This window comes from Rana temporaria, chromosome 4 (assembly GCF_905171775.1).
Source record: "Rana temporaria chromosome 4, aRanTem1.1, whole genome shotgun sequence".
In the NCBI taxonomy this organism is placed as follows: Eukaryota; Metazoa; Chordata; class Amphibia; order Anura; family Ranidae; genus Rana; species Rana temporaria.
Genome location: NC_053492.1, coordinates 464,794,534 through 464,820,819, shown reverse-complemented (window position 1 = coordinate 464,820,819; position 26,286 = coordinate 464,794,534). Strand labels below are relative to the sequence as shown.

Genomic DNA, 26,286 nt, shown 5'->3' with positions numbered 1-26,286 from the left:
ACTTGGCAGACTGACAATTTATTTATTTTTTCCAAGGGCTGTCTATTGAGCAGAGAATTCTCTGCATAGAATCCTGGAAGATGCTTTAAGATCATGAGGGGAAAAATTGTAATCCTCAATTATTAGGCCCCTTTCACACTGGGGCGTTTTTCGAGCGAAGCCTCATCTGTAATCCCAATGTGCTGATAAAGCTTTGCTAAGACCCTAACGTTTTAGGGCGTTTTTGCAGTGCCTCAGTGTGAAAGGGTAAGGCGTTTTACATCGCTTTCAATTCATTTTAATGGAGAGGGGCGTTTTTGGAGTGTTTTTTCAGCGCCCAAAAGCTGCTCCAAAGATGCTGCTTGCAGGACTCAGTGTGAAAGGGTCCATTGAGATGCATGGAGAGCATTTTAAGAGCGTTTTAATATCGCCATTTTTAACGCTAAAACGCTTTCAAAATGTGTGAAAGGGGTCTTAATGATTAATCGTGCAGCTCTAATTATTAAATAAATAAATAATATAATTTTTATATATATATATATATATATATATATATATTTATATATATATATTTATATTTAGTAGAGACACGAGAGAATAAAATTGCAATATTTTATGTCACGCTGTATTTGCACAGCGTTCTTTCAAATGCAATTTTTTTGGGGAAAAAAATACACTTTAACCGCTTCACCCCCGGACAATTTTGCTGGTCAAAGACCAGGCCACTTTTTCCAATTCGGCACTGCGTCGCTTTAACTGACAATTGCGCGGTCAATGCGACATGGCTCCGAAACAAAATTGACGTCCTCTCTCCCCCCCCCCCCCCCCCCACAAATAGAGCTTTCTTTTGGTGGTATTTGATGTCTAATAATGCTGTTACTGCTATAGCACATGGAAAAGATGATGTACTAATTGTTCCTCTCCTATAGGTGTTCCTGGCGACCCACCGTGATACTCTTACACGGGTGGCAGTGAAGATGGTAAAGAAGAAGTCGATGGTTGACAAGCCCACCTCCACCTTGAAAGAAAGAGAAGTCCTGGAAATGGTGCAGGACAACCCATTCTGTGCCCAGGCCTATGCCACATTCCAGACAGAGGTAAGTCTATTGTTGGAAAATGTAATGTATAGAAGAACATTAGGATATCTGCATTTCACCCAAGGATGTCCCTATACGTTCTTCAGCTGCAGTGATTATACCAGGGATGATGCCCGGGCATTAGCCGGTTACTTTTTTGTGGCCGGAGATTCTCTTTTTTGTAAAAGCAATCCTAGCAGCTAATTGGTTGAAGGATCACTTTGAACTATTTGAACCTTCTAATGGAACCATTCACTGACCTGTCTTTTTCTTTTCCCAGAATCATTTATTCTTTGTGTTGGAATATATGGGAGAAGGAGACCTGGAAATGAGAATAAAGAAGACATCTTTAACCCTCCCTACCATCAGACGCATGTCGGCAGAACTACTTTGTGGTGTACAACTCTTACATTCCAGAGGAATATTTCACAGGTAAGTATCTTTACTATAAACTTCATTCAATTCCCCTTCCGCTGCCTTAACACCTAAACCATTGAAAAAAAAAAACATTTGTGAGGAGAAGGAGGATGGGGAGCGCACACTTACCCCTTCGTCCTCCTCCATCCAATGTCTGTCATTCTAGGAAGGGGAACTTTGTGAATGTTGATCCATCTATGAACCTGTAATGTTGGGATAAGTGGAGGGGGGGATTGTTTGAACCACAGAGATAACACTCTTTTTCTCCATAGGGACCTGAAGCCTGCAAACATCCTAATACATCTCAACGGTCATGTGAAAATTGCGGACTTCGGGGCGGCAGAGACTGGAATGTTTGGACGCTACCTGGAGGAAGACAATGGAACCCTCCTATACTATGCGCCGGAGGTAAGTAAAGGACCAGTGATCGGCTGGTGCATTGTCCTCATACACAGGACAAATATCTATGTACATGTATGCTGTAAATTAATCCATCTCTCTCTGATTTTCCTACAGGTGATCAACGAAGAGCCACACAATCAACGGGCAGATTATTTCTCGCTGGGGGTCCTACTATATGAGGCAGCCTTTGGTGTCCATCCGTTCTTTAGAGAACGCGATGTGTCGCGCCTGCTGTTCTCTATAGTGAAAGAGACACCATTTTACCCGGAGGACGCGGACCCTAACCTGGTGGATTTTCTACAGAAGGTAAATAGTGACACAGTCCCAGCGGGACAAGGAAAGTAGACATATAGGCTCAACCAATGAGTCTGTCTGCTTTATAAATGGCAGATGCCGGTCTTTTAGGCCTCTTAGAAGTTTTCTACCATCACTGTCATCTAATATTCTTCTGTTCTCTTTTTCCCCATAGCTCATGTGCAAAAACCCAGACGAGCGTGAAAGAGCCATCGCCGACATTCAACACCACCTTTTTTTCCAAGATATAAATTGGGAGGAGCTGGCTGCAGGGGGGACAGAACCCCCATTCCCTGTCCGTCGCAAGGTAAGTAGAAATTTGGGTCTACCCGATCTGATTCCATATGCACCGCTGGGGCCCATCAGAAAATAAATGACATGTGTGAGATGTATCATTGTGCTCAAAGAGAAGCCGTCAGCACCAGATTCATGAAAGAAGCTGAATATTCCATCTTCCCTTATTAGAATTGTGCAGCATTGTGATTCCCCACATTAGATTTACTGGAATCTGACTCGTCAGTTTGAGAACCAGGGGGAGGAGTCACCTAAGCTCTGACAGCACTGACTCCTGAGTGTGCATGACAGCATCAAATAACAGAGCTCTGTACATACTCCCATTTCTCTTGGGGCTCTGTTATATGATAGGTTGTGCACTGGCAAACCTCAGGAGAGCTCTCACCCCGAATCTCAATCTGAAGGCTCAGGGGATACAAGTAAAATAAGGGGACAAATATAAACCTATCAGAAGTGAGTTTGCACAATAATAATAGTGAAGATCCAGATCCTTGCTTCTGCACAGTGGTGGCTGGTATCTGACATCTCACAGTCATATGGGCTTGGATGACCCATAGAGGGGGAAATGGCCCCCAGAGATCATAGTGGGATTTCTTCTACCCGTTCATGGATCTCATTGTTTTCTCTCTTTCAGAGTCACAATAAACAAAAAATTAAAATAATAAATCTGGAGGACATCATGAATCAAGACGAGGCCATCGTGGACCAGCACGAGGCCATCTCAGCCAGAGAACAGGCCCTGTTCAATGGGTTCTCATTCATCAGTGAGGAATGGATAGCCATCCAAGAATAGGAATGAATTGTAACATCCAAAGAAAAAAAGAGGTACGAAAGTAGATTATGCAAACTGACATAAATGCACCATTTCAGACTGCTTTCACAGCATCTACCACCATTATAATCAGCAAACATCATATACCCCGGGACATACAAGGCTCATTTCACTAAACATGACATCAAAAATTGCAGTAAAAAAGCACATGTGGTATTTTTCAAAAATGTTGTCAATCCATTAAAAACACCAATATCAAGGATGTGCTATTTCTGTAATTTGTGCTGTATTTCTGTATGGAAATATATACAATATTCTTTGCACATTTAGCTGGTTGTTGAGAAGCTGGCAACTAGCTTCTCAACAAAAATCTATCCATGTATGTCCGGCTTTATTCTTCATGTTGAATGGATTTTATATTATAGAGAATGCCATAGTGGGACATTCTGTCTGTCTGAGGACGATGTCCCAAGGTCACAGCTGGGATTTTATACTAATAAAAGTAAAAAGAGTGTGAAATTTGTCTTCATCATTGGTCAGGAGGAAAGTAACCCCCATTTACTAAACATCACTTTCTCACTTATTACAGATGACTGCAGAATTGCTGCCTTACAGATCTACACCATCTACATCAAGAGGTTTCCAAAGAAGAAGACCACAGAACATGGATCTTCCATGGACCATGGGGGGGAAGGGACAAGGGAAAATAGACAAGAGGGGACATAATGGGGTTTTCAGGAGTAATGGGGATACCATTGGAGAAACATAATAGGTTGACACTTGGGGTGTGGGGTTGGAAAGATCTACGCCATCTACATAAAAAAAAAAAGGATTCTAAAAAAGAAGACCACAGAACATGGATCTTCCATGGAACATGGGGGGGAAGGGACAAGGGGAAATAGACAAGAGGGGACATAATGGGGTTTTCAGGGGTAATGGGGATACCATTGGAGAAACATGATAGGTTGACACTTGGGGTGTGGGGTTGGAAAGATCTATGCCATCTACATAAAAAAAAAAGGATTCTAAAAAAGAAGACCACAGAACATGGATCTTCCATGGACCATGGAGGGGGGGGGTGGGTGACATAGACAAGAGGGGACCATGATGGGGGTAGGGAGGTAATAGTGATATCATAGGAGGAGTGTGAAAGGTGGACACACTTTCTCACTTATTACAGATGACTGCAGAATTGCTGCCTTACAGATCTACATCAAGAGGTTTCCAAAGAAGAAGACCACAGAACATGGATATTCCATGGACCATGGGGGGGAAGGGACAAGGGAAAATAGACAAGAGGGGACATAATGGGGTTTTCAGGAGTAATGGGGATACCATTGGAGAAACATAATAGGTTGACACTTGGGGTGTGGGGTTGGAAAGATCTACGCCATCTACATTAAAAAAAAAAGGATTCTAAAAAAGAAGACCACAGAACATGGATCTTCCATGGAACATGGGGGGGAAGGGACAAGGGGAAATAGACAAGAGGGGACATAATGGGGTTTTCAGGGGTAATGGGGATACCATTGGAGAAACGTGATAGGTTGACACTTGGGGTGTGGGGTTGGAAAGATCTATGCCATCTACATAAAAAAAGGATTCTAAAAAAGAAGACCACAGAACATGGATCTTCCATGGAGGGGGGGGTGGGTGACATAGACAAGAGGGGACCATGATGGGGGTAGGGAGGTAATAGTGATATCATAGGAGGAGTGTGAAAGGTGGACACACGGGGTGTGGGGTTGTACAGATCTATGCCATCTACATCACCACAAAGGATTCCAAAGAAGACGACCACCGAACATAGATCGACCATGGGTGGGGGTGGGGGGTGACATAGGCAAGAGGGGACCATGATGGGGGTAGGGGGGTAATAGTGATACCATAGGAGGAATGTGATAGGTGGACACACGGGTTGTGGGGTTGTACAGATCTACGCCATCTACATCAGGAAAAAGGGATTCCAAAGAAGAAGACCACCGACCATGGATCGACCATGGGTGGGGGGTGACATAGGCAAGAGGGGGCCATGATGGGGGGTATTAGTGATACCAAAGGAGGAGTGTCATAGGTGGACACACAGGGTGTGGGGTTATACAGATCTACGCCATCTACATCAAGAGGTTTCCAAAGAAGAAGACCACAGAACATGGATCTTCCATGGACCATGGGGGGGAAGGGACAAGGGGAAATAGACAAGAGGGGACATAATGGGGTTTTCAGGAGTAATGGGGATACCATTGGAGAAACATGATAGGTTGACACTTGGGGTGTGGGGTTGGAAAGATCTACGCCATCTACATAAAAAAAAAGGATTCTAAAAAAGAAGACCACAGAACATGGATCTTCCATGGACCATGGAGGGGGGGGGGGGGGGTGACATAGACAAGAGGGGACCATGATGGGGGTAGGGAGGTAATAGTGATATAGGAGGAGTGTGAAAGGTGGACACACGGGGTGTGGGGTTGTACAGATCTACGCCATCTACATCACCACAAAGGATTCCAAAGAAGACGACCACCGAACATGGATCGACCATGGGTGGGGGTGGGGGGTGACATAGGCAAGAGGAGACCATGATGGGGGTAGGGGGGTAATAGTGATACCATAGGAGGAATTTGATAGGTGGACACACGGGGTGTGGGGTTGTACAGATCTACACCAACTACATCAGGAAAAAGGGATTCCAAAGAAGACCACCGACCATGAATCAACCATGGGTGGGGGGGTGACATAGGCAAGAGGGGGCCCTGATGGGGGGTAATCGTGATATCAAAGGAGGAGTGTGATAGGTGGACACACAGGGTGTGGGGTTATACAGATCTACGCCATTTTACATCACGATAAAGGATTCCAAAGAAGAAGACCACAGAACATGAGTTTCGCTATGTGCCCAGGTAAAAACAGGACTAACATTTTTTTACTGACACACACTAGACAACATACAATGACTGGTATGCACTGACCTACACTAAGGCCCCATACACACGATAGAATCCATCCGCTGAAAAATCCCAGCGAATGGGTTTCAGCGGATAGATCCTATGGTGTGTACACTCCAGCGGATCTGTTTCCGCGGATATTTATCCCCTGGGATGGATTCCAGCAGATAAATATTTGCTGACATGCTAAACAAATCTATCCGCTGGAATCCATCCCAACGGATGGATCCGCTGGTCTGTATAGACTCACCGGATCCATCCGTCTGAAGGGATCCCCCGCATGCGTCGTAATGATTTGACGCATGCGTGGAATTCCTTATATGACAGCGTCGCGCACGTCGCCGCGTCATAATCGCGGCGACGGCGCGACACGTCATCGCCAGAGGATTTCGGCGCGGATTTCAATGCGATGGTGAGTACACTCCATCGCATGGAAATCCGCACAAATCATCGTGTGTATGGGGCCTATCAGAGGACGTCCAGATGTACATAAACCGACCACTCCATGCTTTAGATAGATGTACACACACACACAACCAAATTAGGAGAGAGTAGATCGCACACACAGATTATAGGATGAGGCCTACTACAAGCATACATCCAACATTAGAAAAAGGATGACTAGCATCCAGTAGGGTAGCTTAGTGTAGGTCCTGCCCTAGAAGAGTCTACCTTGCCGTGGTGGGCAGGCTTGGAATCTCTTGGTCAAAAGTGTGTCAGTGAATGGGCGAGAGGATCACTAGATCTTCACTTCTGGCCAATTGATTTTACCAAAGGACTCTTGGTTTAATCAGAGTATATATAGTTGGAAAAGGAAAAAAATGTGTATAGGTCCATAATTATACTTTCATAAACACACAATAAAAATTTGGTATATTTACATTTGAATTGCTTCTTCTTTTATATAATCCTTTCATGACCGGGGGTCATTACCACTTGGATGCACAGGCCACGTTTGCAAGGCTGGAAAGGGCTCTATGGCTACTACTTCCACTTCTGGTGTGTGTAGGGATGTGTAATACTTGTTTATGTATTAACATGTGTCCTAACCATGTATATATGTATGCAATGACAAGCCCCTTATGTGACAGTAGTGACAAGGTCCTCTCAATGGAGACATCAGGGGTCTTCTAGCTCCACCTCAAGAACAGGATATACGATTAAATCCTGTAATGAAACATTCCCCTTAAAGTGATTGTAAAGGATCGTTTTTTATTTTTTTAAATAACAAACATGTCATACTCACCTTCACTGTGCAGCTAGTTTTGCACGAAGTGGCCCCGAACATCCTCCTCTGGGGTCCCTCGACGGCTCTCGCAGCTATTCCCGCATTAGATAACCCTCTAGGAAAAGCCCTCCCCTGAGGCGATTTTCTTATGGGTGTGCTCCCGAGTTCAGCATTTACGTCCATAGACACGCATTCCGGAATTGGCCCCGCCCCCCAGTGCTTGCATCATTGGAATTGATTGACAGCAGCGGGAGCCAATGGCTGGGCTACTATCAACCCCATGGAGAGAAGGACTGCCAGGTGTTTTGGGATCATGGGAGAGGACATCAGTAAAAGGAATGATATGACAGGTCAGGGTTCAGGCGGTGACAAGTGAGATGGAGGAATCACACATTGCCTTTCTAGCCGGTGATCCACTTTCCCCGTACAGCTACCTCCTGCTATACCAATTCCGTATCATCACTAGAGGTCGACCGATATATCGGCCGATATTTGTCCGTTTTTAAGAAATCGGCATCGGCCGATTATTGTAAAAAAATCGGCCGATTTTCGGCTGCCACACTAAACCCCGGTCCACCTACAGCAGCACGAGAAATGAATCCTTCAGCCACGCTGCTGGTAGCCTGCGCGCCGGACCCCGCCCCCCCTACTTTGGCGAGCTGTAGCAGATAGCAAACATGTCACAAGCCCGAGCAGCTGCAGTAGTTATCTGTGCGAAGAGATCACACTTGTAAAGCTTCCTGCATGCTGGGACGGTGGCGGGATTACTGAACATGGGCTCTAGGCTACGACTCCAGCTGTAGCCTAGAGCCCATGTTCAGTAATCCCACCACCGTCCCAGCATGCAGGAAGCTTTTGTGATCTCTTCGCACAGACAACTACTGCAGCTGCTCGGGCTTGTGACATGTTTGCTTTCTGCTACAGCCCGCCGAGGTAGGGGGGGCGGGGCCGGCACGCAGGCTACCAGCAGCGTGGCTGAAGGATTCATTTATTGTGCTGCTGGAGACTGGCAGCCTGATACTGGGGTAATGTATTCATATTATCTCTGATAGGTGCCTCGGCTCTCTAGTGATTGTACATAGTACTCAACTCACGTGGGAGCTCACAGGTGTCATCCAATGGGCAGTGCTGGAGGGAACAGTGTGTATATGTCAGAGCACACCCCTCTCCTGTATACACACTCATATACATACTTCTGTATACACACAAATTTTATATATATCCACCCCCCCTCCACAATGCATCCCCCACCCACGGCCAGCTCCATCCATCTACCCCCCTCTACAAAGCATCTCCCACCCACGGCCAGCTCCAACCATCCACCCCCTCTACAATGCATCCCCCACCCACGGCCAGCTTCATCCATCCATCACCCTCCCTCCATCCACAGCCAGCACCATCCATCTCTTATCCTCCACAACGCATCTCCCACCCACGGCCAGCTCCATCCATCCATCCCCCTCTACAACGCATCACCCACGGCCAGCTCCATCCATCCACCCCCCTCCACAATGCATCCCCCACCCACGGCCAGCTCCATCCATCCATCCCCCTCCACAACGCATCACCCACAGCCAGCTCCATCCATCCATCCCCCTCCACAACGCATCACCCACGGCCAGCTCCATCCATCCACCCCCCTCCCTCCATCCACAGCCAGCGCCATCCATCTCTCCCCCTCCACAATGCATCCCCCACCCACAGCCAGCTCCATCCATCCAGCCCCCTCCACAATGCATCCCCCACCCACGGCCAGCTCCACCCATCCACCCCCCTCCCTCCATCCACAGCCAACACCATCCATCTCTTCCCCTCCACAATGCATCCCCCACCCACGGCCAGCAACATCCATCTATCCCCCTCCACAACGCATCCCCCACCCACGGCCAGCATCATCCATCCATCCCCCTCCACAACACATCCACCACCAGCACCATCCATCTATCCCCCTCCACAACGCATCCCCCACCCACGCCCAGCACCATTCATCCATCCCCCTCCACAATGCATCCCCCACGCACAGCCAGCACCATCTTTCCCCCTCCACAACGCATCTCTCACCTACGCCCAGCACCATTCATCCTCCTCCACAATGCATCCCAATCCAAAAATCGGCCCAAAATCGGCATCATATATCGACTGCCCCGATTTCTAAATATCGGCATCGGCCAGAGAAAAACCCATATCGGTCAACCTCTGATCATCACACCGCAACCTCGCCCCGAGGTCCAGTAACCAGAAGTGATGCAATAGGGGGGGCGGTGGTCCTGAGAATGCTGAAACTCACTAGCTCCTCCCCTTCTACCAAGGAAAGCTTCCCTACTTCATAAAAATCTACACTACACTGGATGTGGGCGGAGCCATGGAGGAACACACCCCCAGATCTTATCACTATGTGTGTGCCCGGCTGCAGAGATTTACATCCTCCATGTGTCCGTATACAACACTGCTATCATCACATAGAATATATCCTCCATGTGCCCATGACCCTGTCCTCTCATCACATGGGAAGGCACAGATCACATAACACAATGACCCTATAATACATTCTTCCTCTCACTGACACCAATGTAAGGGACGTTCTTCCTTCTAATGGATATACAGGTGAAACTCGAAAAATTTGAATATCGTGCAAAAGTTTATTTATTTCACTAATGCAACTTAAAAGGAGAAACTAATATATGAGAGAGACTCATTACATGCAAAGCAAGATAGTTCAAGCCGTGATTTGTCATAATTGTGATGATTATGGCTTACAGCTCATGAAAACCCCAAATCCACAATCTTCGAAAATTAGAATATTACATGCAATCAATAAAATGAGGACCTCTGAAAAGTATAAGCATGCATATGTACTCAGTACTTGGTTTGGGCCCCTCAATGCCGCGTGGCATGGAAGCCATCAGCCTGTGGCACTGCTGAGGTGTTATGGAAGACCAGGATGCTTCAATAGCGCCCTTCAGCTCTTCTGCATTGTTCTGTCTCATGTCTCTCATCTTTCTCTTGGCAATGCCCCATAAATTCTCTATGGGGTTCAGGTCAGGTGAGTTTTCTGGCCAATCAAGCACAGTAATCCCATGGTCATTGAACCAGGTTTTGGTGCTTTTGGCAGTGTGGGGGAGGTGCCAAGTCCTGCTGTAAAATGAAGTCAGCATCCCCATAGAGCTTGTCTGCGGAAGAAAGCATGAAGTGCTCCAGAATCTCCTGGTTGACAGCTGCGTTGACCCTTAATGAAGCACAGTGGACCAACACCAGCAGATGACATGGCTCCCCAAATAAACACAGACTGTGGAAACTTCACACTGGACTTCAAGCATCTTGCAGTGTGTGCCTCTCCATTTTTCTTCCATACTCCGGCCCCTTGGTTTCCAAATGAGATGCAAAATGTTCTCTCATCAGAAAAGAGGACTTTGGACCACTGAGCAACAGACCAGGTGTGTTTTCCTTTAGCCCAAGTAAGACGCTTCTGACATTGTTTGTTGGTCAGGAGCGGCTTGACAAGAGGAATACAACATTTGATGTGAGCTTGGCCGGGCAAAAGCACAATCGTGTGCACGGGGCATTAGTTGTATTTAAAAACAGGCGCTGTAAATACTGAATATGAGCTGTCTTCAGGCCGGTCACATCACTCGTGGCCGCTTTCCAGCTCTGATAGATGTCTTCTGCGGGAGGGGCCGTGATCTCCCTCTGAGGAAAAATAACAGGTTATGCCGGATGGCTTCAGCCATACCAGTAAACCACTTGCAAACCGCAACATACACCACACTCTTGTATATATACACATTTTGTATTGTGAGGTCGGTAAGTTGATAATCTATCTGTAGGTAACAATCAAAATGTGGGAGTTAACTACCACTATAACCACCCACAGTACATTCACTGCGGGCAGACGGCACATACAGACAAAGCAACTTGCCCACTTTGCCTGTGCAAATAAAAAATATATATATTTAAAAAAAAAGGAACAGGGTGGCGCTATGTTCCCTACCCCGCGACCGCTGTGTCCTTCAGAAGTGAAATGTGGATCCCTGTACTAGGGGCGATGATCATGTTATAAATCAATCTGATGCCTATTAGCTTAGCTTCCTATTGCTGGTGAGTTGTGATTGGCCTACAGTTGTCACATGGTACCTGGGCCAATCACATCCCTCTGTACCATGTTATTAGCTGTAGCCAACCACAGATCACTAATAATTACAGCTATCATGAACTTAACCCATTTATGACAGTTCAAAGCTTTTCTGGTACAATGATCTTCAAGTGTAACCCCAGAGTAGTACAATGGTACTACTATAACAACATTGAACTACTCTAAGGAAAGTGTTAAAAAATAAAAACTGATTTTAATTTTCTTATTTTTTTCTTAACATGGTGTCATTAGTCAGTGTCCCTGATCACCGCCACTCCAGTCATAATCATGACGCTGCACCACACTGGTGACCGTATGTACAAAATAAAATAAAAAAAATCCAAAAAAGGTGTCATTTGGGGGGTATTTGTACTATTCTGGCATTTTGGGGGCCCTCAAGAAATGAGATAGGCCATCAGTATATCAGGTGTGATCAATTTTCAAGTGATCAATTTTCACATACATCCCATAGTTTGTAGACTGGAAGTTTCACACAAACCAATTAACCACCTGACCTCCAGAAGATTTACTACTTACCGACCACCATACATATATACAAGTTGCGGTCCGCAAGTGGTTTATCGGGGTCATGGCTTCAGCCATAACCCCAGTACCGCTTTTTTTCAGCAGCCGGCTGGCTTTCTGAGGAAATCGGTGTGAGCTGCTCATAAGACACGGGAACAGTTTCCAAAGTGAGCGGGATGGGACACCCCCCGTTTGCCTTTAGAATTGATTCAGCAGTGCGGCTGGCTGCTCCCATTTGCGATCAAAGAGTTAACACTCTCTGATCGGAGGATTGGAGTGACATCACTTCCGGTACAGGCTGGAAGAACGTTGTTTTTGTCTAACCGTTTGCCGACCTTATACTGGGTGTGTATATATATATATATATCCATCTCTATCTATAGACTCTCTCTCTATTATATATATATATATATATATATATATATATATATATATATATATATATATATATATATATATATAAATAAGAGAGAGAGAGAGAGAGAGAGAGAGAATCTATAGATAGAGATTATATATATATATATATATATATATATATATATACACATACATACATACACACACACACACACACACACACACACATATATATATATATACACACACACACACACAGTGATGTATTATGGCCTAGGCCGACAAGGCCCAGGCCTAGGGCGGCACTTTGCGGGGGCGGCGGAAAAGCGCCCCCCCTCCCCCGCGAACCCCTTTCCTCCCGCACAGCTGAATCCCGGAGTTCAGTGCCACTGCACGTTTCGCCACTGAACTCCGGTAATTGTTCAGATTAGGATACGCGGGAGCGGTCTCCCGGGACATCTGCCGCCCCCGGGGTCCCTCAGCATCGATCGGCTTTACAGTGCAGCCGCCAGCCATCCCTCTCTCTCTCCGCTGACATCGCACACAGTCTTCAGCTCCCCCCTCCCTCTTGGCTCAATGTTCCTGTGTACACAGCCAGGAGAAGGAGCCGAGGAGAGACACAACTACAGTCAGTGAGAGAGCCGTGCTGCTGGTATGTGAGAACTTCAGTGAGAGAGTAACCAGGAGGGAAGCAGGCAGATAAGAGGTGAACGAATGAAGTGATGGGAGAGGAGAGGATGTGCTGGGGAGTGATTTGAGAGGGAAGAAGATATGTGCTAGTGGGGGGTCTGATTCCCCCCCCCCCACTAGCACATATCTTCTTCCCTCTCAAATAACTCCCCAGCACATATCCCCATACCACCTTTCCCCCCTAAATTAAAAGATGCTCTGTCCCTCTGTCCTCATTCCACCCTATCCCCCTGTGCTCATCCCATCCTGTCCCTCTGTGCTCATCCCATCCTGTCCCTCTGTGCTCATCCCACCCTGTACCCCTGTGCTCATCCCACCCTGTACCCCTGTGTTCATCCCACCCTGTACCCCTGTGCTCATCCCACCCTGTCCCCCTGTCCTCTTCCCACCCTGTCCCCCTCCCACCCTGTCCCCCTGTGCTCATCCCATCCTGTCCCTCTCTGCTCATCCCATCCTGTCCCTCTCTGCTCATCCCACCCTGTCCCTCTCTGCTCATCCCACCCTGTCCCTCTGTGCTCATCCCACCCTGTCCCTCTGCGCTAATCCCACCCTGTCCCTCTGCGCTCATCCCACCCTGTCCCTCTGCGCTCATCCCACCCTGTCCCTCTGCGCTCATCCCATCCTGTCCCTCTGTCCTCATCCCACCCTATCCCCCTGTCCTCATCCCACCCTGTCCTCATCCCACCCTGTCCCCCTGTCCTCATCCCATCCTGTCCCCCTGTCCTCATCCCATCCTGTCCCCCTGTCCTCATCCCATCCTGTCCTCATCCCATCCTGTCCCTCTGTCCTCATCCCATCCTGTCCCCCTGTCCTCATCCCATCCTGTCCTCATCCCATCCTGTCCCTCTGTCCTCATTCCATCCTGTCCCCCTGTCCTCATCCCATCCTGTCCCCTTGTCCTCATCCCATCCTGTCCCCCTGTCCTCATCCCATCCTGTCCCCCTGTCCTCATCCCATCCTGTCCCCCTGTTCTCATCCCACCCTGTCCCCCTGTCCTCATCCCATCCTGTCCCTCTGTCCTCCTCCCATGAAAATGACAGGGTGGGTCTTAAAAAGGAAGGGGTGCGTCATATTTAAAGTAGGGGGTGCACGAGTTTCACCAGGCCTAGGGCGGCACAAAACCTAAATACACCCCTGTGTGTGTATATATATATATATATACACACACACACACACACACACACATACACACTACTTGATATAATCAGCATGATCCTGCACATCCAGGTCTGGGACGCACATGCATGCATGCCGCCGGCAAACGACATGGGTAGGCTGGATACAGTGTGCACCTGAGCTGAGGATAAGAGCTGAGGATAAGAGACATGGAATGGGAAAGCAGGGGGCATAGTAGACCCATAAGGACCTCAGTATAGTTGCTTATGGTTTCAGCTAGAGAGAAATAAAGAACCGACCAAGATTAATCTATTTATAGAAAAGAAGGAGACTGCCGCTCCAGGTGAGTGTACTGAACAATCAATGTCCTTTCAGAAGCGTGGGTGCAGGCAATGCATGGAGCAGGAACTTGAAGGAAAGGATTCATAGCTATGACTAAGCACTGACATTACAGTGTGAAACGCATCAGTTTCATACCCCACTGCTTGCTGTGATTTGTAGTGCTGTTCGTTTTTTACCATTAAAGTAGGGCTGTTACTGATTAAAAAATGTTGTGTTCGATTAATCGATTTTTTTTTTAATCGATTAATCTACCAATTTCGATTAATTATAACGCACATACAGATCCAACTACTTGTAGCTGATCTCCTTACAGGTTGATTGCCAGTGCAGCTACCAACCACTGGAAAAATGGAGAGCAGGAAACAAAAAACACACAAAGGCAGCGCTCGATGGGAATAGCATTAAAACTATTATAGTCTTCAAGTAGGTAACAAAATAAATATTGCACTGGAGATAAAATCGATGTAGCTACATAGGGCCAGATTCACGTAGCTCAGCGGATCTATAGATCCGCGCGATCTACGTGAATTAACCACTTGCCGACCGGCCACCGCCGTTATACGTCGGCAAGTTGGCTCGGCTGGGCGAGAGCACGTAGTATGACGTCCTCTCTCCCAGCCGCCACTAGGGGCGCGCACGCGCCCCCCGCTCGCCCCCGACTCCCGTGCGTGTGCCCGGCGGGCGCGATCGCTGCCGGGCACACGCGATCGCTCGGTACAGAGCGGGGACCTCTGTAGCTCCCGGTCCTGTCAGCAGGGGAAATGCTGATCTTCGGTTCATACAATGTATGAACCGAGGATCAGTGTTTCCCCTAGTGAGGCCACCGCCCCCCACAGTAAGAACACACCCAGGCATACTTAATCCCTTCCCCGCCCCCTAGTGTTAACCCCTTCATTGCCAGTGGCATTTTTATAGTAATCCAATGCATTTTTATAGCACTGATCGCTATAAAAATGCCAATGGTCCCAAAAATGTGTCAAAAGTGTCCGAAGTGTCCGCCATAATGTCGCAGTACCGTAAAAAAAAAAAAACGCTGATCGCCGCCATTACTAGTAAAAAAATATATAATAAAAATGACATAAAAATACCCCCTATTTTGTAAACGCTATAACTTTTGCGCAAACCAATCAATAAACGCTTATTGCGATTTTTTTTAACGAAAAATATGTAGAAGAAAACGTATCGGCCTAAACTGAGGAAAAAAAATGTTTTTTTATATATTTTTGGGGGATATTTATTATAGCAAAATGTAAAAAATATTATTTTTTTTCAAAATTGTCGCTCTATTTTTGTTTATAGCGCAAAAACTAAAAACCGCAGAGGTGATCAAATACCACCAAAAGAAAGCTCTATTTGTGGGAAAAAAAGGACGCCAATTTTGTTTGGGAGCCACGTCGCACGACCGCGCAATTGTCTGTTAAAGCGACGCAGTCCCGAATCGCAAAAAGTACTCTGGTCTTTGGGCAGCAATATGGTCCGGGGGGTAAGTGGTTAAGATCCGCTCCCGCAAGTTTAGGAGGCAAGTGGCTAATTCACAAACCACTTACCTCCAAACTTGCGACGGCGAATCCTAAATCCCCTGGCGGAATTCTAATTCCGCGGCTAGGGGAGTGTACTATTTAAATCAGGCGCGTTCCCGCGCCGATTTAAATGCGCATGCGCCGTCCGGGGAATTTCCCGGCGTGTATTGCTCCCACTGACGTCACTAGGACGTCAGTGGTTTCGACGTGAGCGGGACTTGCGACGCGCGTGTTTGTGAATCGGCGTACGCAAACGACGTTGGAAAATTCAAATTCGACGCGGGAACGCCGGCTATACTTAACATTGGCTGCGCCTGCTAAAAGCAGGGGTAAGTATACGACGGGAAAACCGCTACGGAAACGACGTAAGAACACTGCGACGGGTCCGCGTACGTTCGTGAATTTGCGTATCTCGCTGATTTACATATTATTTATCGCTAATCAGCGGGAACGCCCCCGGCGCCATTTTTAAATTGAAAAAAAGATCCGACAGTGTAACACTGTCAGATCTTAGCCCTATCTATGCGTATCTGATTCTATGAATCAGGCGCATAGATAGGACCAGTGTAAGTCAGAGATACGATGGTGTATCTGTAGATACATCGTCGTATCTCTTTGTGAATCTGGCCCATAAACTGTAAAAATGGTGCGAGTAATACCAAACGGTAGCAAAAGCAGTCATAAAAATATGTAGCGAAGTATGATACTGGTATAAAAATGTGTACAACGATACCACTGCTGAATCCAGATGAGGAGAGATTAACATCAGTCCGTCGGCATGTAGATGTCCCGTGAAGGGAACTATCACAACTCCCAGTGGATGGTTGTAGAATCCCAGGTTGATAGAGGGAAGTGATAGAGGGAAGTGATAGAGGGAAGTGTAACAGCCCTTGCGTGTGGCAGATAGTAAGGTCCCGCCGGCATGCAGATATGAAGGCACAGCAAAGGAGCCCTTCAGATGGACACAGCAAGCCCCGCCGGTGTCATCACCGGATTTCCGATGGAACTCCCTGAAGCCAGTGGAGAGGCAAGTACCAATCAAAAGAATGTTGATCGATCAACAAAATTAAAGATTAATCGATGAATTAATAGTTAATTTTCACAGCCCTACGTTAAAGGCAACCTTTTTAAGGATTTTGAGGAAGTGCGGCTATCCAATCCTTTCCTTCAAGTTCCATTAATCTATTTATGTTTTTTTTTTTTCTTTTTTCTCTTCCCCTTCCTCTCTCTTTGACCTCCCATACAATTTCTTACTGCCTTGATAGTGTGGAGTAAGATGTCTGCCTCTAATTAGGAGAGAGAGTGAGTTAAGTGAGGCCTCGTACACACGACAGAGTTTCTCGGCAGAATTCAGCGAGAAACTCGGTCAGAGCCGGATTCTGCCGAGAAACTCTGTCGTGTGAACACTTTCGGCCCGATGGAGCCGCCGAGGAACTCGTCGAGAAAATAGAGAACATGTTCTCTATTTTCTCGTTGTTCTATGGGAGAACTCAGCCCGCCGAGCTCCTCGGCGGCTTCAGGGCTGAACTCGCCGAGGAACTCGACGTGTTTGGCACGTCGAGTTCCTCGGCCGTGTGTACGAGGCCTCACATTGAAATAGTGAGGGGAGAGATGGGAAGGGGGTGGAAGATAAGGGTAGAGCACACATAGGAGAGAAGGGACTTAACCACTTGACCACTGGGCACTTAAACCCACTTAATAACCAGACCAATTTTCAGCTTTCGGTGCTCTCACATTTTGAATGACAATTACTCAGTCATACAACACTGTACCAAAATGAAATTGTTGTCCTTTTTCCCCCACAAATAGAGCTTTCTTTTGGTGGTATTTAATCATGGTTGGGTTTTTTATTTTTTGCGCTATAAAAGAAAAAACACTGAAAATTCTGTAAAAAAAATGATTTTTTTTTGTTTCTGTTATAAAATTTAGCAAATTTGTCATTTTTCTTCATAAATTTTGGCCAAAATTTATACTGCTACATATCTTTGGTAAAAATAAGTACAAATTGGTGGATATTATTTGGACTTTGTGAAAGTTATAGCGTCCACAAGCTATGGTGCCAATATCTGAAAGTACTGAGGGCCTATCTCATTTCTTGAGACCCTAACATGCCAGAAAAGTACAAATACCCCCCAAATGACCCCCTTTTGGAAAGAAGACATTCCAAGGTATTTAGAAAGAGGCATGGTGAGTTTTTTGAAGTTGTCATTTTTTCCCACAATTCTTTGCAAAATCAAGATTTTTTATTTTATTTTTCACAAAATTTTCATATTCGCAGGTTATTTCTCACACACAGCATATGCATACCACAAATTATACCCCAAAACACATTCTGCTATTCCTCCCGAGTATGGCGATACCACATGTGTGAGACTTTTACATCAGGCGTTCTAGAGCACCCAGACCAATTCTGACATTCCTCTCCTACATGGAAAATCATAATTTATTTGCTAGAAAATTACATAGAACCCCAAAACATTATATAAGATTTTTTAGCAAAGACCCTAGAGAATACAACGGCAGTCGTTGCAACTTCTTATCTCGCACGGTATTTGCACAGCAATTTTTCGAACGCGTTTTTTTTGGAAATAAAACTGTTTTGTGCTTAAAAAAACAAACAAAAAAAAAACACATTAAAGTTAGCCCAATATTTTTGCATAATATGAAAGATGATGTTATGTCGAGTAAATAGATACCCCAACATGTCACCCTTAAAAAATTGCACACGTGTGTGGAATGGTGCCAAACTTCGCTACTTAAAAATCCCCATAGGTGACGCTTTAAATATTTTTGCTGGTTACATGTTTTTAGTTGGAGAGGAGGTCTAGGGCCAAAATGATTGCTCTCGCTCTAACGTTCGCAGCGATACCTCACATGTGTGGTTTGAACACAGTTTTCATATGTGGGCGGGACTTACGTGTGCGTTCACTTCTGTATACGAGCACACGGGAACAGGGGCGCTTTAAAAAAAATGTATTGTTCATTTTACTGTATTTATTTTAGTTTGACACATTCCCCCCCCCCCCCCAAAAAATGTTTTGATCACTTTTATTCCTATTACAATGAATGTAAACATCCCCTGTAATAGGAATATAGCATGACAGGTCCTCTTTACAGTGAGATATGGGGTTAATAAGACCCCACATCTCACCTCTCGGCTGGGAAGCCTAAAATAAAAATAAAAACACTATCCTGGCTTCGATCGTAGCGGTGAGTCGGAAGAAGCACCGGAGGGCGACGGGAGGGGGGATGTCCCGTTTCGCCTCCCGTAAGAACGGTCAAGAGGTGGAACAGCCGACATGATCATTCTTATGGTGTAGGGAATAGCCGGCTGAAAAAGATGATATCTGAATGATGCCTGTAGCTGCACCCATCATTCAGATATCCCTGCACAAAGTCAAGGACGTCATATGACGGCCGGCGGGAAGTGGTTAAAACTTTTTTTTTTCCCCCAGAGAATTTTCCGGGTATTGCAGAGTATTGTGCGGGGGTATTGCAGAGTATTGTGTGGGGGTATTGCAGAGTATTGTGTGGGGGTATTGCAGAGTACTGGTGCGTGGGTATTGCAGAGTATTGGTGTGTGGGAATTGCAGAGTATTGGTGTGGGGGTATTGCGCGTGGGTATTGCAGAGTATTGGTGCGTGGGTATTGCAGAGTACTGGTGCGTGGGTATTGCAGAGTATTGGTGCGTGGGTATTGCAGAGTATTGGTGCGTGGGTACTGCAGAGTATTGGTGCGTGGGTACTGCAGAGTATTGGTGCGGGGGTATTGCAGAGTATTGGCGTGTGTGGGTATTGCAGAGTATTGGTGCGTGGGTATTGCAGAGTATTGGTGCATGGGTATTGCAGAGTATTGGTGCGGGGGTATTGCAGAGTATTGGTGTGTGGGTATTGCAGAGTATTGGTGCATGGGTATTGCAGAGTATTGGTGCGGGGGTATTGCAGAGTATTGGTGCGGGGGTATTGCAGAGTATTGGCGCAGGGGGTATTGCAGAGTATTGGTGTGTGGGTATTGCAGAGTATTGGTGAGTGGGTATTGCAGAGTATTGGTGCGTGAGTATTGCAGAGTACTGGTGTGTGGGTATTGCAGAGTATTGGTGCGTGGGTATTGCAGAGTATTGGTGCGGGGGTATTGCAGAGTATTGGGGAAGGGGGTATTGCAAAGTATTGGTGCGGGGGTATTGCAGAGTATTGGGGAAGGGGGTATTGCAGAGAATTGGGGAAGGGGGTATTGCAGAGTATTGGGGCGGGGGTTGCAGGGATGGCTGGATCTGTGACTGCAATAGCCACAAATCCAGCCACAGCGCTGCTGACACCCGCTCTCCCCCCTCTCACACTGTACAGATCGGTACAGACAGAGGAGGGAGGAACTGACGTCATCAAATGACACCGGTTTCTTTACATGTGATCAATCCGTCATTGGACGGAGCGATCACGTGGTAAACGGCCGCTATCAGCGGCAATTTACCGCGATGGACCCGGCGGTCACGGACACTCCCGTGTGCGCGCCCCAGGGGGCACGATTCTGGGAGGATGTCCATGGACGTCCTTCCAGAGTTAAGGAACCGCCTTGTAGCCGTAATTCGGCTATGAGGCGGTGATTAAGTGGTTAAAGTAGAATTAGGACAGAGACCGTACGCGGTTACCACAAGGAATCACAATTTTTTTTTTCTTTGGAAATTATGGGTCTGTCACTTAAAGTTGGGGGAAGAGTAGGTCAGGAGGACCGCCTGAATGTAAACATGACTGAAGGTATTTTAATCACAAGGTATAATTATTTATTTATTTATAACACTATGGCAATTAGTGGCCTCTTATATGAGGTTTTGGTAGAAGGGGGGATCAATAAACAAACACGTGGAAGTAGGAAAGTGGACCCCCCCCCCCCCCCCCTTTTTTTGCGTTTTGTTTGCTGTTACCCAAGTTGGGGAATTAGGTCTTGGGGGCCGCTACACACAATTACGGGTAATTAAAATGTAACCATGAGGCACAATATATATACATAGGTGTATGTGTGTGTATGTATGTATGTATGTATGTACAGTACAGACCAAAAGTTTGGACACACCTTCTCATTCAAAGAGTTTTCTTTATTTTCATGACTATGAAAATTGTAGATTCACACTGAAGGCATCAAAACTATGAATGAACACATAACAAAAAAGTGTGAAACAACTGAAAATCTATTTCATATTCTAGGTTCTTCAAAGTAGCCACCTTTTGCTTTGATTACTGCTTGGCACACTCTTGGCATTCTCTTGATGAGCTTCAAGAGGTAGTCACCTGGCGCAGCACCCCATCACTCTCCTTCTTGGTGAAATAGCCCTTACACAGCCTGGAGGTGTGTTTGGGGTCATTGTCCTGTTGAAAAATAAATGATGATCCAACTAAACGCAAACCGGATGGAATAGCATGCCGCTGCAAGATGCTGTGGTAGCCATGCTGGTTCAGTATGCCTTCAATTTTGAATAAATCCCCAACAGTGTCACCAGCAAAGCACCCCCACACCATCACACCTCCTCCTCCATGCTTCACAGTGGGAACCAGGCATGTAGAGTCCATCCGTTCACCTTTACTGCGTCGCACAAAGACACGGGGGTTGGATCCAAAGATCTCAAGTTTGGACTCATCAGACCAAAGCACAGATTTCCACTGGTCTAATGTCCATCCCTTGTGTTCTTTAGCCCAAACAAGTCTCTTCTGCTTGTTGCCTTTCTTTAGCAGTGGTTTCCTAGCAGATATTCTACCATGAAGGCCTGATTCACACAGTCTCCTCTTACCAGTCCTAGAGATGTGTCTGCTGCAAAAGGTGGAAGAACCTAGAATATGAAATATATTTTCAGTTGTTTCACACTTTTTTGTTATGTATAATTCCACATGTGTTCATTCATAGTTCTGATGCCTTCAGTGTGAATCTACAATTTTCATAGTCATGAATATAAAGAAAACTCTTTGAATGAGAAGGTGTGCCCAAACTTTTGGTCTGTACTGTATATATAAGTATATGTGTTGAAATGTGTGGAAATATATGGATTTAAAAATATATATATATATATATTTTTTTTTCTTTTCTCTTTATGTTTTCCACATAAAAAGAATAGACACTATGGTCATCAGAGGCCTCTTTGGAAGTAGGGAGGATTTTTTCCTCACCGGTGCTTAACCACTTAATTACTGGGCACTTAAACCCCCTTCATGCCCAGACCAATTTTCAGCTTTCAGCGCTGACGCATTTTGAATGACAATTGCGCGGTCATACAACACTGTACCCAAATTATATTTTTATCATTTTTTTCCCACAAATAGAGTTTTCTTTTGGTGGTATTTGATTACCTCTGCGATTTTTATTTTTTGCACTATAAACATAAAAAAACAGAAAATGTTGAAAAAAAAAAACCACAATATTTTTTACTTTTTGTTATAATAATATCCCATTTTTTTTTTAAAAAAAATAAAAATTTCCCTCGGTTTAGGCCGATACGTATTCTTCTACATATTTTTGTTAAAAAAAATCGCAATAAGCGTATATTGATTGATTTGCGCAAAAGTTATAGCGCCTACAAAATAGGGGATAGATTTAGGATTTTTTTTTTTTTTTACTAGTAATGGCTGCGATTTGCGATTTTTTTTGTCAGGCCTGCGATATTGCGGCGGATGTATCAGACACTTTTGACACAATTTTGGGACCATTCACATTTATACAGCGATCAGTGCTATAAAAATGCACTAATTACTGTATAAATGTGACTGGCAGTGAAGGGGTTAACACTAGGGGGTGAGGAAGGGGTTAAATGTATTCCCTCATTGTGTTCTTACTGTGTGGGGGGAGGGGACTGACTGGGGGAGGTGACCGATGCTGTGTCCCTATGTAAAGGGACACAGATCGGTCTCCTCTCTCCCTGACAGCACGTGGAGCTCTATGTTTACACACATAGCTCCACGTCCCTGCTGTCACCGACGATCGCGGGTGTCTGGCGGACATCACGGCCGCCAGGCACTCGCATCGGCTCCCGAGCGATGCGCCCCCATCGGCGCGCACGGGGAATCACAACAGGACGTCTAAAGACGTCCACTCGGCACTTGAGAGCCGCGCTGTGGACGTCTTTCGTCTATAGCGCGGCCCTTTAGTGGTTAAGTGACACAGAAGGGCACAGTAGGAGGACTCAAGAACAAGGAATGCAGTGGGTAGGGACAGAGCAGACTTACTCCACCGCAGCCAGGGATGGCGTAGAGGGGGGGGAGGCTAGAAGGCAATTAGTTATCAACTCTCTTTTTTCCTTTATTCTTTTTTTCCTTTTTTTTTTCTCTTGCTCTTTTTTCTTTTGGGGGGGGGGGGGGAAATAGTATAATCGATATACTTTTTGATAAGACAATTTTGTACCTAGTTCTATCCTGTAATGCTCATTTGTGTCTTTTATGTAAACTATGGAATACAAGAATGTACAATGCTAAATGGAAATGTTGAAGTTTATGATAAACTAAAAAATGTTGATTATTAAAAAAAAAAATTCCCAAAGAGTAGGGTTGTCCCGATACCACTTTTTTAGGACCGAGTACAAGTACCGATACTTTTTTTCAAGTACTCGTCGATACCGAATACCGATACTTTTTTTTAAATGTGTCCCCAAATGCAGCCATGTCCCCCTTACCTGCATCCCCGCTGCCGCCGACTGCTTAATTCGCGCGGGGAACATCACAGCTTTCATTTGAATAGCTGTAATGATTCGTGCCGCACTGCGTATAGATACTCCCCCTTGCTCGGCATTGGACAGTTCACCCGAGCAAGGGGGAGTGTCTATACGCGGCGCGAATCATTACAGCTATTCAAATGAATGCTGTAATGTTCCCCGCCCGTATACCAAGTGGCGGCGGCAGCGGGGATGCGTTGGCGGCGGCGGGAGGGGGGAGAGAGTATTCTATTTTGATATCGGGGGTATTTGCGGGAGTACGAGTACTCCCGCAAATACTCGGAATCGGTCCCGATACCGATACTAGTATCGGTATCGGGACAACCCTACCAAAGAGTGTTCACTTAGATAGCATTCCCATAAACTGAATATCAGCGTAGGCACCACAGTGTACTGTAACTCCTCTAAAGCTGGCCCCACACTAGTAAATTCTCAAAAAAACATTCAATATTTGTACAAAAATTCTCAGAACATTCGATGACTTGATGAATGTTTAAAAGGACTTCAAAAATAAAATTTGGTTTTAAAGTGGAAGTCCATGCAAAAATCGAAAATCCCTTCATCTATAGCAGGGCTCGACAAATCCCAGGCGCCAGGTCACCATGGCAACTAGAAATTGTGTCCTGGCACGTGGGCTGGAAGGTGGACATGGGCCGGGCCTCGTAGACCTTTCAAGCACAATGTACTGCCAGTCACTGTGATCATTTAGGAACGCGATTAGCGGCGGCATTGGGGATGGAGCAGTAAGAGAGCAGCGCGGCAGCCACTGACATGGCTAGAGGACCAAGCGGCCATCAGAGTGCAGTCCAGCTGGGGATCCCTTGCGGCTCGTCATCCCCGCTGCTGTCGCTTTCACCCAGAGTATTACTGGAGCAGGGGTTGAGGGAGGCTGCGACCGGGCTCAGGGACATGGGGGCTCTGGAGTCTGTGGTTTCCCAGCACAAGAGCGCCCTGCTCCTCTGGGTGGAAGAGAAGCTGAGCCGGGGAGAAGAGGTGTTGAGCTGGGAGCAGTTCACTGAAATGCTGGAGAGACGGGCCAGTGGCTGGGAGGAGTGCGAGGAGGTAATCCCCTGCCTCCTGGCATGTCGGGCACACACTGCATACAACAAGTTTTTTTTTATCAAATAGATGCAGAATTTATAAATCATTTTTATATATATATATATATATATATATATATATATATATATTTTTTTAATTGCTTTATCATATTCTATATTTTCCCATAGTAGGCTTGCTGAGCCTAGTAGTGCTTAAAAATATTTTATTGCATATTTAATTTTCATTTGGTGTGCAGCCCTCTGCATAAATTGTCCAATACTTGAGAAAAAAGGCGACACCCCCCTGAAATCCACCCGCCCCTATTTGCAGCCTTCTTAAGAAGAACAATATATGACGCAGACGTTGAATCTGACAGTTCCCCCGAGCGAGCTCATTGCAGAGTAAGGCTGCTTTCACAATGAGGCGCTTTGCAGGTGCTATTGCACTAAAAATAATGGTCCAGATTCAGGTACATTTGCGCAATATTTGCGGGGAAGCAGGGCAACGATTTTGCCCTGCGCTCCCGCAAATATTTTGCGCTGCCCTCGATTCACGAAGCAGTAGCTCCGTAAATTGCGAGGGCGCGCCGGCAAAATTGCCCGGCGTAAGCGCGCGCAATGTAAATGATCCCGCCGGGGGCGGGAATCATTTAAATTAGGCGCGCTCCCGCGCCGAGCGTACAACGCATGCTCCGTCGAGAAACTTTCCCGACGTGCATTGCGGCAAATGACGTCGCAAGGACGTCATTTGCTTCAAAGTGAACGTGAATGGCGTCCAGCGCCATTCACGAATCACTTACGCAAACGACGTGAAATTCAAATTTCACGTTGCGGGAGCGGCGGCTATACTTTAGCATTGGCTGCCCCTACTATTAGAAGGGGCAGCCTTGCGCTAAAGTTGCCGTACGGAAACTCCGTACCTGGCTTGTGCAGGGCCCGCGCAAGTTTGTGAATCAGTGGTAGTATGCAATTTGCATACTACACGCTGATCACAATGGGAGCGCCCCCTAGCGGCCCACGCAAGAATGCAGCCTAAAATCTGCGTGGCATAAGAGCCTTATGCCGCACAGATTTTAGGCTGCAGTCGGTGCAACGAGGTTCCTGAATCAGGAGCACTCGTTACACCAGAGCAAGTAAGCAATTGCGCCGTGTAACCTATGGTTACACGGGCGCAATTGCTTCTTGAATCTGGGCCAATGCCTGCAAAGCGCCCTAAAACAGCCGCTGCTGTCTCTCTAGTGTGAAAGCTCCAAGGGCTTTCACACTGGAGCGGTGCGCTGGCAGAAACAGCTCCTAAAGCGCCCCTGCTCATTAAAAAACAATGGGGCAGCGCAGGCGTGGCGGTTTTAACCCTTTTTCAGCTGCTAGTGGGGATTAAACGCGCCCGCTAGTGGCTGAAAATCACGGTAAAAACTACTGTAAACTTTACCGCCAACACCCGTGACGCCCCAGTGTGAAAGTACCCTAAAAAAA

At 46.3% G+C, this 26,286-nt stretch overlaps 1 protein-coding gene across 1 annotated transcript; it reads left to right on the top strand.

Annotated features, from left to right (window-relative positions):
• The first annotated feature begins 829 nt into the window (after nt 1-829).
• LOC120938042 (protein kinase C theta type-like) lies at nt 830-4,444 on the top strand. The gene is made up of 7 exons (XM_040351700.1): nt 830-1,076; nt 1,336-1,487; nt 1,745-1,880; nt 1,989-2,180; nt 2,344-2,475; nt 3,097-3,287; nt 3,824-4,444. Exons 1-6 carry the CDS (start codon nt 957-959, stop codon nt 3,253-3,255), a joined length of 891 nt encoding a protein of 296 aa, XP_040207634.1. The 5' UTR covers nt 830-956; the 3' UTR covers nt 3,256-3,287; nt 3,824-4,444.
• The last annotated feature ends 21,842 nt before the right edge of the window (nt 4,445-26,286 follow it).

Coding starts and splice junctions, on each gene's coding strand:
- LOC120938042 (XM_040351700.1), top strand. CDS start 957: ATGGTAAAGAAGAAGTCGATGGTTGACAAGCCCACCTCCACCTTGAAA. Junction 1,077..1,335: donor ATGCCACATTCCAGACAGAG/GTAAGTCTATTG, acceptor TTCTTTTCCCAG/AATCATTTATTCTTTGTGTT. Junction 2,476..3,096: donor CATTCCCTGTCCGTCGCAAG/GTAAGTAGAAAT, acceptor TCTCTCTTTCAG/AGTCACAATAAACAAAAAAT.